This window comes from Rhinatrema bivittatum, chromosome 2, assembly GCF_901001135.1.
Source record: "Rhinatrema bivittatum chromosome 2, aRhiBiv1.1, whole genome shotgun sequence".
Taxonomy (NCBI): Eukaryota; Metazoa; Chordata; class Amphibia; order Gymnophiona; family Rhinatrematidae; genus Rhinatrema; species Rhinatrema bivittatum.
The window spans coordinates 668,546,213-668,558,979 of NC_042616.1; the positions used below are offsets into that span (position 1 = coordinate 668,546,213).

A 12,767-nucleotide genomic window follows, 5' to 3' on the forward strand; every position below is an offset into this window, starting at 1 on the left:
GACATTAATGCCGTAATTCAATGAACAAGTATTACTGCACATGTATTTATTTATTTATTTATTTATTTATTTATTTATTTAAAAGCTTTTTTAGACCAGTATTCATGGGAACATCAGATCGATTTACAGAGAACTTGAACGTGGTACAGAGAACAGGATGCATAAAAACATGTAGCTAAAGATATTGTACAAAAGCTTTTAAAACAACATAGGCCTCTTCAGATGTCAGATTAGAGACATTCACATCTAAAGCTGGGTCTTATATTGTCTCAATTGCTCATATACAGTATTTATGGATAGTACTTTCATCACTCCAATAAAAGCTACCTCAGCCTGCCAAGCATACAGTTTACCCCAAGAGACAAATCTGCTATATAAACACTAACTGCCAAGCCTCAAACAGCAACAATCCCAGGAAACAGCAGCATTGCAAATATTACAAAAGGCCAATATTACAACAGGCAAATATTACAACAGACCAATACACCTCCTATTGAAAACAGACATATAGAGCCCTATACAGAAACTGTACACTAACAGAATCCCTTATCTTGGTCACACACATAGAAAACAGGCCAACAAACAAGAAAATCAAGAACAAAAATCAATCATGGTAAAACCATACTAATAAAAATAATAAATATTTCAAAATATCTAATGAAGAGAACATCCAATAATTAAAATCTCATGAAAATTATACATTTCCCAAAACACCAATATGATATTTCAAAACAACAGACACATCAGATAATATCCAAAAATGAAGCTAATAAGGATTACAAAATCTGCTCTCATATCTGGGATTTTGTAGTATTTCCAGTCACCCTGAGATTGTCCTGGATTAGGAGAAGGTAGTGTCACAAATTTTATCCTTTCTCTCACACACACACACACACACACACACACAAACACACACTTGCTCTCTCACACCCTCTTTCACATATACACACATGCTTTCTCACACCCTCTCTCTCTCACAGATATATGCTCACACACAGCCCCTTTCTCACAGTCTCTCATACATATCCTCTCTTTCACACACACACATGTACATACAGGTTCTGTCTCATACACATAACCTTTCTCTTCCTCACACACACAGGCTCTCTGGTTCTCATACACCCATCATCTGCAGCCCCCAGAAGTCTTGTTCCCCAGCCCCCTCTCTGCATCATGCTTGTTCCCAAGCCTCCTCTCCCCTATCAGCCCCCTACTCCCCAGCACTCTTGGTCCCAAGCCCCCTCACCCCTCCCAAACCTCCCATTTTGCAGCAGTCTCGTCCAACAGCACCCATCCCCTCCAAGACCCTACTTCCTAGCAGTCTTGCTCCCCAGTCATCTTTCTCAGCTACTGCACCTCTCCCAGACCCCAGAAATTGTTCCCTAGTCCCCAGGAGTCTGTTCCCCTCCCATACCTTCTCACTCACAATCCCCTCACTCACTGCAGGTAGCCAAAACATTATTTCATTTCCACCGGTGCTGCCAAAACCCCTTCACTCACCTTCTATGCCTCAAACATTCAGAGGATTGCCGCCTTGCAGCAGCGCGGGCTTCTTCTTCCTCCTCCTCGGCTGTCGGCACCTGATGATGTCATTCATGCGCCAGCAGCGAGGAAGCAGCCTGGCTGCAAGGCCGCAATCCTTTGATTCTTCAGGCACAGGGAGGGTGAGTGAGAGAATTGTGCCAACACCACAGGGGTGAGCAGCAGAAAGGGGATAATGCACCCTCCCACTGCCACCAATGAGGCTTTTCCTGTTGTCAGCAAAAAATTGGGGGAGGCCATGGCCCCTGCGACTCCCCACCCCATTCCGACGCCTATGGAATAATATCAGAAAAGTTTAGTGCATGGAGTAAACATTTCCAAAGGCATTCTTTACCTATAGCACTTACTCACCAGAAAGAAACTGCATTCACCATGTACTCCTGCCACCATCCCTTCCAATAATATTTTTTGGAGGGTGGTAGATGTGAGGCATACATGGTGTCTTTATTTCTTCCCAGGAGTGTCCACATATCCCACCTCACTCACATGCAATCCTCTCCCTCTCCTCCTCGTCCATGCCCTTCCCCATTCTCTTGGAGCCCTTTATCTCCCCCCCCCCCTTCCACTCTCTCCCTCCCCAACTCATTCCATCCCCTCCCCTCGCCTCCCTCTCTATCTTCCCTTCCTCCATTCAGTCTGTTCCTGTCTCATTCACCTCCTTTACCTCTCCCCCATCCTAGCCCCTCAGTCTCCCTTTTACTTCTCACCCTCTCCCTCCCCAATCACCTTCCTTCTCCTTCCCCCTCAATCACTTCTCCCCCTACTTATTCCCTCATCCCTTCACCTACTCACTCCCTTCCTACAGAATTCCTCCCCCTCCCTCCCTCTTTCAGCCCCCTGACTTTTCTCTTTCCCCAAACTCCTTGTGCCTCATTATATTCCTTCTTTCTTGTGCCCCATGTCTTCTTCTTTCTCATTCCCCTAACCTCTCTGTCTCTTATGCTCGCCCTCTACATGCAGTTTCCTCACTTACACTGGGAGGTGAAGCATTCAGGAAGTTGCTGTCTTCAGCTTCTCTGGGCCACATCAGGAAGCAAAGAAGCATTTGTCTTCAGCTGTCAGTGTCTGGGGAACCTTGCCAGCCCTGCTTCTCAGACCTAGGTTCTTCCTACTTCTCTTCAGCAGGTGAGGCCCACCAGTAACACTATTCCTACTCCTGGGTCCTGCTGCCTGACCCTTTGTCCATCTATGTTTTTTAATTTCCCAGTTACCCACACAATGTTCTGTTACCAAGAAAGCTGTGTGCACAAGTTCTTGCGCATGTGCAGTTGAAAAATTACAGACAAGAAATATCACCAAGCGTAAAAGGTGTTCCTACAGTATTTTACTGTAAAGAATGCCTAAAAAGGATGTGCATATTTTGTGAATTGAAAACGATACTGGAAGATTCTCTGTGGAGAACCACATGGCAGCGACGTGACTGAGAGCTGCAGCGGTCAATGTTATATGAAGTTCTGCAAAGTAAATAAGAAGTGGATTTTGTGCAAACTATCCCTAGGGCAGAATTAAGTTGCTTTTGGATCACTTTTGGTTGTTGGTGGTTTTTGCAGCAAAGCATTCAAAGCATTGATTTCACAGTGCTACATATGAGGTAATTATGGAAATGGACTGAAGCATATATGTGAAGACAGATTTCAAAAGTTTCTGTTGACGGTTTTAGCTTGTTGATAATAATACAAAATATCTTTATGTAATCTGTTAATATATTCATTTTTCTAGTACCAGCTGTTGTTCTTTAGCAGAAAGAAAGTTGAAAGTTTGATATTACCACTTTATATATTTGTTCTCCAAAATGTTTATAATGCACAGTAGTCCGTGTTCTGCTATTTTATTTGTGTGTAGCCAGTTCTCTGTTTTGGGCTGCTAACCTCATCCAGGGGTGCTACGGGTCCAGGTCCAATTCCAGATTGGAGGAAGTTATCTTCCTGGGCCCCTGGCACGGTCAGTCACTACGACAGTCAGCGACTCACACTCTAGCTGAAATATCTACACTAAGTGCAAAAGTGTCCAGGATAAGAACAAGGAAGCCAAAATCAGTAGAATAGGTAGAAGGTAAAAATCAAAATAGTGTCCATCCATTCAGAGTGCACTGGGGGAAAAGGGGGAAGGAAACCAAACAGAGGCAAAGTGGCATTCAAATTAACCAGTTTACTGTAAGTTAAATAGAAGTCTCCATGGCAAAATCACCAAGATCAGAAATATTAGTACTGTGGGGTTTCACTTAGTTGGGGTTATGCTACACCACTGTAATCAGATACTGGGAAGAGACAACCAAGTGTCAGATATTGTCTGTGAATGCATTTATTATGTTCATATTGTTTGGTATTGATAATCAATAAAAAAGATTGAAACACATATATTACTACATTTTAGATCTTCTTACCACTCTCCCTTCTCTTGCACCTTCATCCATAACACAAATATCCTCCTCAGTGAGGGTAGGATAGCAAGAGTGCAGCTCCACCATAAGCTGGGCAAGATGGAAAAAATATCCCAAAGCACAAAAATATCTCAACAATTCAAAAACCTTCAACTGTGTCCTCAAGTCTTTTGATTACTTTTTCAAACCATAATTTCTTACCCCCAGCTTTTAACAGATTGCCTGAGCAAAAAGATCCTTTGGGATACAGGAAGGGATGCTCTTCCCTTTGAATTGATCAATCTTTCTCAAAAGAACTTCTCAAAATACATTAGCTCTCCTTCAAGTCATTGGAACCCCAGGGATGAGGCCAAGATTCTTTGGAGCTCCTCTCCTCTCTCTTCTCTTTCTCCAATCTCCTTCTACCAACACTTATCTTGAATGGTGAGTACTTCAATCTCCAAAAATCTGGATAACTCAGAGAAGAGGACTAGACCAACACGGTCCACGTTTCGGAAGTAGTCATTTCCTACATCAGGGAACAGCCTCGTTCTTCTTTTAGTCTTGACTTTTCCTCTTGTAATCTTAATTTTTTCAATCGAGCTTTGATATAGTCAAGCTCGTTGTAAATTCCGTGCCTCTGAGCAAGCGTCGGCGATGTGATGGTGAGAAAGAGGCTGTTCCCTGATGTAGGAAGTGACTAATTCTGAAACGTGGACCGCGTTGGCCTACTCCTCTTCTCTGAGTTATCCAGATTTTTGGAGATTGAAGTACTCACCATTCAAGATAAGTGTATTGTTTTTTATGAGCACTTAATTCACTTGTTTTACAGAGACTGAATTTAATTTTTTAAGGTGGCTGGAGGCATAAACCTGATGATTAAAAAAATATATATAGGCTGTATGGAGGTTGCTGTAAAATATTGCAACATTTAGCCTATTTCTATGAGAGTTATGCTTTGTCCACAAAAGACTTTTTTGTAAGTAACAATACCTAGTTCATATATTTAAAAATTAAAAAACTTTTTTTTGGGGGGGTGTTTTTTTCGGTTTTGTATTTGAATTGCTCACAGCAAAGGAAACACATAGATGGATCGATGTAAAACAAGGTTTTATTGAAGCTTGCCCGACTCTGGCCGAGTTTCGCTCAAAGAGCTGCCTCAGGGGCTTACAAGCCAGTCGATTTGGCTTAAAACATCAGAGTTAACATGTAACGAAATCAAAGATGATAACACAGCAAATTTCTCGGAAATAATGTTCAAATCAGGTCCTAATGAACGCTCAGCATGGATAAACACAAAAAAACTGCTGAGCGTTCATTAGGACCTGATTTGAACATTATTGGCAGAGATCAAAGGACTCTCTCTCTGGGCTGGCTCTAGGGCAAATGGTGCACCCACCATCCCCATCCCCATCCCAATTGATCCCTGTTCCTCATGAGGGGTGGGGGCCAAAATGTAAGGAAGTCAGACAGGTGAAGGAAGAAAGGCAACCAGCTCCCCTAGACTGACATGGATTAGCAGTGGTGGGCACACTTTCTCTCTCCCCCTGACCTCTGTGCAATCTCCATTCCCTTCCCCAATACTCCAGTGCTGGCCTTTCTCTAAATATAGAAATGCATCTATTGAATAAAAACATTTTTCATTTTCTATCAATCATGTATCCCAGGATCACATATCACCAGCAGAACTGAGCCAAAAAAAATCTCCCACACAAATTTCAAATTTTGTCTAAATAACCAAGAAGTAGAACATACCCTAGAGTAGACAATGTATACCTTGGCCTGACATTAACATTCTGGCAATTTGGCTGTAAGACATTACAAGAAAGACTCCTAAGAGCCTTACATGCAATAAAAATACACCCTCTTGCATACACACCCAGACACCCTCTCATACACAAGATCCTCTCATACATACACCCAGACACCCTCTCATACACAGTCTCCACAGGGACAGTCTCTCATTCACATCTGTGCAAGTAGATTTTCATGGGAACAACTATATGCATATTTTTGAAAATTCAACTGTGCATGTAAATACGGAGCCTTCCCCCAGTCCCACTCCCAGGAATGCTTTCTCTCGCTGCAGGAGAAAGTACATACATAGAGACCTCAGGCACATACTTTGATCCACTTATAGGGTGGACAATTGTTAAAAAGCCCATTTACTGGTGGAAATGCCTTTTAAAATTACTCTTACAGCATCTTTAGAACTTTTACAAACCCAGTTTAAAAATTACACTACAACATGTGGAAACTAACATATTTTAAAGGGCCTTGGTTCTCTGATTTTTCAAAGTGTCCTATTCAATATCCTATGCATAAATTTCTTTGCTGCCTGCCACCATCCATAATTATGCCCCGCTGTATAGATCACAAAGGTCACATCCCTCCCTACAACTCCAAGCACCACCAAAGACTACCAAAGGGGGAGGACACCACATACACAGCCATGCAAACCACAACACATAGTCATCAGTACAATCACAATTTCATAAAGACTCTCTTTGGATACACCCCAAGTTAAAATGCATCAGAGAAGTTACCTGTGTACACAAAAGAAAAAACAGTAACTATCTTCTGGATAGACTTTTCAGTTTAAAAATAATCTAAGAAGTAAAATCAGTTGTAGAGAGTGCCTTAACCTTAAAAAATTAAATGAAATAATTCCACTAGATTGCCATACTAGTGAAGCACATTCTCTCGCACATGCCCTCTCACATACACTGACATTTGCTCTAGCACGTTCTCTCTCACACACATACATGTTCACACATTCTCTCTCATGCTCGCTCTCTCCCCAGAACATACAGAGGCTTCCTCAGGCCTGTACAGCTTCTTTCTCACATACACTTGCAGTCTTACATGCTATTTGCTCACATGCATACATGCTCCTACACATGTTCACCCACATGCTATTTGCTCACACATATGCTCTCTCTCGCACACACACACTCTCTCTCTCTCTCTTGCTTTCTCTCTCCCACACCAGCTGACAGGACCTCTTCTCTTTGGCTGTGCAGCCCCGCAGACCGCAGCCTTCTATTTTCTGCCTTGCAGCCCAGCTGATAGCAGCCTCTTCAATTCCACCGCGTGGCCCAGCCAACGGTGGCCTTTTGCTTCTACTGCATGGCACGGCACAAGTTAGCCCCGCAACCACATGACTGGCCCATTGGGGCATGCCCAAAGCCCCGACAGGCCAAACCGCCCTGACAGTCCCCTTTGAAAATCCAAAGAGAAACCGGACTGAGTCAAGTGTAGGGAGAAGAGAACAAGATCAGGACAACCAGGGACTGAGGGAACTGGGATCGAAGGGGGGGGGGCATGGATTGGGAGAGAGGACGAGCTGGGTTTGGGGTGGGGAGGGGGGAAAGCAGCGGGCCTGGGGCCTCACGTTCTTTACTTCCTGGTCTGCTTTGAGCAAGGAGGCCATGGTGCGGGGAGCATAGCGAGGAGGGGCCCAGTGACGCATATGTGCATCTCAGGCCGCCAAAGCTTTCCTGCCGTCACGGAGGAGTTATACGCCACTGCCACGTGCTGGACCAGGAAGTGATGTGTGCACTGCCGCCTCTAAGCCCCGAATTACATTCAGCCAAAGTCCTACTTTAGCCGCCACGGGAATGGGATCCCGCAGCAGCCTTGCAGCTCTGGCCCTCCTCTGTGCTGCTGTGGGGATGGGATCCCACAGGCCCCATGGCAGTACTGCAACAGTCCTAGTTGGGTGGGCCATGGCCCACTCATGCTATGCCACTGAGAGAGAGAGACACAGTGTTGAAAACATAAAAAATAAAACACATTCTGGACATGGTTGAAAACGACGGCGCAACTTAGCAGCTGAGGAGTGAAAATCCAAGCCCTTACCTTCATTTTTTTTTTCACACAGAGGCTGTGAGAACTCCGGCGCAACCCAGTTGTAGCAACAGTAGCACCACGATCAGTACTATACGGACCTTTCCACCACCTCTGAGCATGCTGCAAGACTAGAGGACAGTCGCACCTTAGCTTCAGCCCTGCCACATGCTCAGTGAAGCTATGCAGCATGAGACAGAACAAAAAGGTGAGCCTGCGCACCACGGTGACGTGGGACACTCATGCCGCTCTAGTTTCATGAGGTATTGAGGTGAGGCAGACGCTGCAGTGGCATTTTTTTTTTTGGGGGGGGGGGCGTTTTTTGCCGCCTCAAAATTCTGCCGCCTGAAGCGGCTGCCTCACTCTGCCTCATTCTAGAACCACCCCTGCTCAGAGTTCATATTTTTAGAGGCTAAGCATTGGGTAGTAGTGGTTCTGCTGCAAGTATGATCTTTCTAGTATACAGGGATTCAATAAATTCTCACCCATAAAAATTAACAAATGTCCAGTCTTTGCATATAAATAAAAAATTATTAGGCAGTTAGCTAATCAAGAACAGTGCTACAAATACACAGGTCAATGGCTGGGCAAAGTGACTCCCTGGGCAGTGTGGATGAGAGCATCCCATTCTAATATAGTAGACTGCCAGGAAGAAGCTCCTCCAATGGCTTGGCTCACTCCGATTAACCGGCCTAGACCTAGAGCGATGAAAGCAGCAGCCATGGGCACGTACCATTGTCACTGGATTAACCACAGCTGCATGTTAAGCAGGTGCCCCCTTCCCAGCCTGGCATGGTATTTGTCTCATTTGCCCCTGCCATTGGTTCTACAAATACATTTCAATAGAAGGTAGGACTGGCCCACCTTTTATTTCTTGGTTGTGAATCCTCTCCTGCCTATGTTCTATATCAAAAGACAGATTCTAAAGAAATAGGATCTGAGTTATCTACTCTGCCTCCCTAGGAGTAAGAATCTTCAATAGAAGCTGCATAGAATGGAAATATATGGGAAGTTCTAATGGAAATCAAAATGAGAATCAGTAAACCATATTATCATAGCTCTCCACTAGCAAGAGCAACTATAATCTACTCTATAGCTACTGACGTCCATTCCAGACCCTTAATAAATAGCTCCTTCCAAACCATTGCTTTCAGGAGAACAGTTGTGATTCTCAGGGGCCAAGGCCTAGCCACAATATGGACTAGAAAACAGTTTTCTGCAAATTTTCCAACTCCACATACGGAAAACATAAATATTGTAGCCCTCCTGTCAAGAGATTTTCCATGCATTTCATATATTCTACTCATTGATGACACCTACTGTTACAATATATTAAAACAGTATTCTTTCACACCTTCCCCTATATATCTACCTATCCACTGAAGCAGCACTTTGGCATTTAATGAGCAGCGACATTACATCCAGAGCACTCTCCAAAACAATTCTACCTGTCCCTGACAATGACATTTGTGTGATTAGTGAAATACTCACAGGCATCGCTACAACTAGAATTCATAGCAAGAGGAACTCCAGTCCCTAAGAAAAATCCAGTGGAAATACAAACATCAGGAGGTACCTGGCTCACTAAGCTAAGGTCCTTTCTGAGGAATTCCAGGACATAACCTCCAGGACAAAATATATATCTTTATAATATTTAAAACATACTAAGACCCATTATGATCAGGGTGCTACATTTAAAAGTTGAAATTTTATTAGAATGGAAAATCATGTCTAATAATATAACTAAATAAAGCTAAAATGTATTAAAATCTCACAGAGGTGACATTTAGGTTTAATTTGCCTGCAGTGGGTAAAGGGGCTTATTTGCATACCATGATGCATATCTTGGGAAGTAATACATTTTGCAATACTATTAAGCTGAAAGGTTCACAAGATTCTATTCCATTCCAGAATTTTACCAAGAATTTTTAAAAAATGTTAAAATGTCATGACCCATCATAATATCATTTGTTTTCATCTATTAAACTGTCAGAAAGTTCCTGCTTATTCCAATCATGAATTTCCAATATTTGTTGCCATCACAATTGTATGTTGTTCTTTGTTAATTGAAACTATGAGAGAAAGGGAATAAGACAGAACAGAATAGATATGTTTACAACTGAAAATGTTAAGAGAATAAATCGTTGAAGGAATGAAGATGACTTAAACTTCCCTTCGGAATGTATCAGACTAAAGAAATGTTTTAGGAAGGAGTTTTTAGTGGAAAATTTGGCAACCCCTTTGTCCCAGAAAGAAGAGGGACTCTCTTTCCTAAAGGAGGCGCTGCTAACACTGACAGAACATGCACATAAGCAACACTGTGGTCCTGTCATGGATACAGCTTGCGGCATCCCAGGGTTACATCCATTTGTACCCTAGTTAATAATGACTAGTGTGTTCTTGACATTAATTATTGCCTTAGGAAACAGCTCAGCAAGGCAAATGAGAGGCTGCCATCTAGTTATCATCCAAAAACATGGCATAATTTAAACCATAGGCAGAAATAGATAAATACTCATTGCACTTGGTGATAACATAGATGAGGGGATAGAGAGAGACTAATTGAGTGGTGGAGAGTTCACTTCAAATCCCTTTCAAGAGTTAATGAAAGTTTGAGGGCTGGGAAAGACCTGATCCTCAAAAATACTGTTAAGTGGCAAATGGACTTTGGTAAATTATTACCATGAAAAGCATAAATACTAGATTGCTAATGAGATTTAGAGCTGGCAGAATGAAACTATAAATGAACAGCTCCTCTCAGAATGAGTCAGTATCTTCAAGGCCCAGGCATTCTCTGTGTCTGCTCTAAGATAGGTTTTATAAGGGAAGTTCTTTTCTTGATTATCAAAGTGGCCTTGGGAGGAGGTGCACTGATTAGATAACATGAAGAACAGCAGAAAACATCCCTAGTTTCCAACTGGAACTCCTGTTAAAGAAGAACATGCAACTCTTATAAATAAGAAGCTCTTTTCAAACCTAATGACTGGCTAAACGACAGATGACATATGTTCATTTTCTAGCACTGTTTTAAAAGTAAGAGATGGAATTGGTAGAAGAGGCAAGGAAAATCACTATCATTTAGACCTCTGTCAGAGTAACTCCACAAGACATTCCAGTGGGTTTCACTAATAAGAAAACCCATCAGATGAGATTCTGTTCTTATTAGCCATATGTACAGAAGAAGCTGCTTTGCCAGGAAATAATAGGCTGGGATTTTGAAGTGTAGATCTTATTATCAGGATATTCTCTTACTAGATTTTTTTAATTGAAATCATCTGTGATCATTTTGCAGTATTTTGTTCCTACATAATGTTTTAGTTCATATAAATTTATCTTCAAGAATCATACAGATATATTGCAATAAAACTCTAAAGTGGAGAAAATACTATTGCAATGCTAGAAAATTCAGAACAGTCTTAGTAGTATCTGTAAAATATTTCCCCAGGTGAAAGGAGAAATTACTACTTACCTGATAATTTCCTGTTCTCTCAAAGGGCATGTCAATCTCAATGAGTGGGTTATGCACCTTTGCAACAGATGGAGACAGAGCAAAAACTGACTATGGCTATATAGACCCGCCTTGACAACAACCCACCAGTATTCTCTGAAAAAGTCAAACTGTGGACAAAACCGATTATATTTGAACATTATTATCAACAGCCAACCATTCATGTTTCTCAACCAACAGGAACACTGAGCTCAGCCAAAAGAAGGAACATATCTAGCAAACTAAGAGCTAGAGAAACCACTAGCCAGTATTCCATGAAGCACAGGAATCATAATCTGCCTAGCTCGCCCGAAGATGCTAACCACAAATTTAAACATCGGCAGCCGAAGCCAGGTCTAGGATTGATCTGCCCTTACTAGAGGAAAGGAAATTATAAAGTAATTAGTAATTTCTCAGCGTTCAGGCAGGTCAGTCCCAATAAGCGGGATATACCAAAGCTAATCTTGAAAAGGGCAGGAGGCTGCCAGCAGTCCAATCAATAACACCCACGCAAAAGCAGAATCCTCCCTACCCCTAATATGCAAGTGGAAATGCTTGGAGAAGGTGTACAAAGATGACCATGTCACCACACGGCAAATTTCAACAGGTGACAACAAACGAAGTTCCATCCATGATACCTCCTGAGCACTCATGGAGTGCGATCTAATCTGTTTCGGCAAGGCAACCTTAGCAGCCACATAGGCTGCCATAATGACCTCGTTAACCCAGTGGGCTATCGTTGCTCAAATTTACCTCCATCATGGAGCACAAACAGGTGATCAGACATCCGAACAGCTTTGGTCATCTCCAAGTACCGAAGTAAATGACACTTGACGTCCAAGGAACACAAAAGATGGTACTCAGTTTCATCTCTGTCCCTGTCTAAAGCGGGCAGGGAAATGGACTGATTCAAATGAAACTCCGAAACCACTTTTGGCAAAAAGGATGGCACAGTCCGAAGCTGAAGCACACCAGGAGTGATGCAGAGAAAAGGCTCACGGCAGAAAAGAGCCTGCAGCTCAGAGACCCAACGTGCTGAACAGATTATTACTAGAAAAACTGTCTTCAAGATAAGCAGACACAAGGAAAGAATATGCAGCGGTTGAAAAGTAACAACGGTGGCTCAACTCAACTCAAGCACCAAATTCAGGTCCCACAGAGGCCCCTGAAGCTACAACAGGGGGTGAAGATGCTTTACTCCCTGCAAGAAATGGGACATGTCCAGATGGGAAGACAAAGGTCTTCCATTGACTCTCCCCCTATAACAACCCAGAGCTGCAACTTGAACCTTCAATATGTTAAGGGCTAAATCTTTAAGCAAGCCATCCTGTAAAAATTTAAAGTCGTTGAGTACCTTGCTCAGAACACCAGGCCTCAAAGATCCTCCAAACTCTAGAGAAGGGTTAGATAAGCAGAAAATTTCCAGGCCTGAAGTAGAATGGAAATTACAGCAGGAAATAACCCTGCTTCAACAATTGAGACCTTTTAATGACCAAATTGTAAGACAGAATTGACCCAGATCCTCATGTA

General features: G+C 42.6%; 1 protein-coding gene across 3 annotated transcripts in view; it reads left to right on the top strand.

Moving 5' to 3' along the window:
- KCNB2 (potassium voltage-gated channel subfamily B member 2) overlaps positions 1-12,767 on the top strand; it is a 440,763-nt gene that overhangs the window by 313,910 nt on the left and 114,086 nt on the right. The window contains exon 2 of one of the 3 annotated variants that reach the window (XM_029591465.1): positions 7,785-7,958. The exons of the other annotated variants lie outside the window; for them this stretch is intronic. Within the exon in view, the coding sequence (XP_029447325.1) occupies positions 7,941-7,958 (18 nt within the window). The 5' untranslated portion in view covers positions 7,785-7,940. The remainder of the gene's footprint in view (positions 1-7,784; positions 7,959-12,767) is intronic. 3 annotated transcript variants of the gene reach the window in all.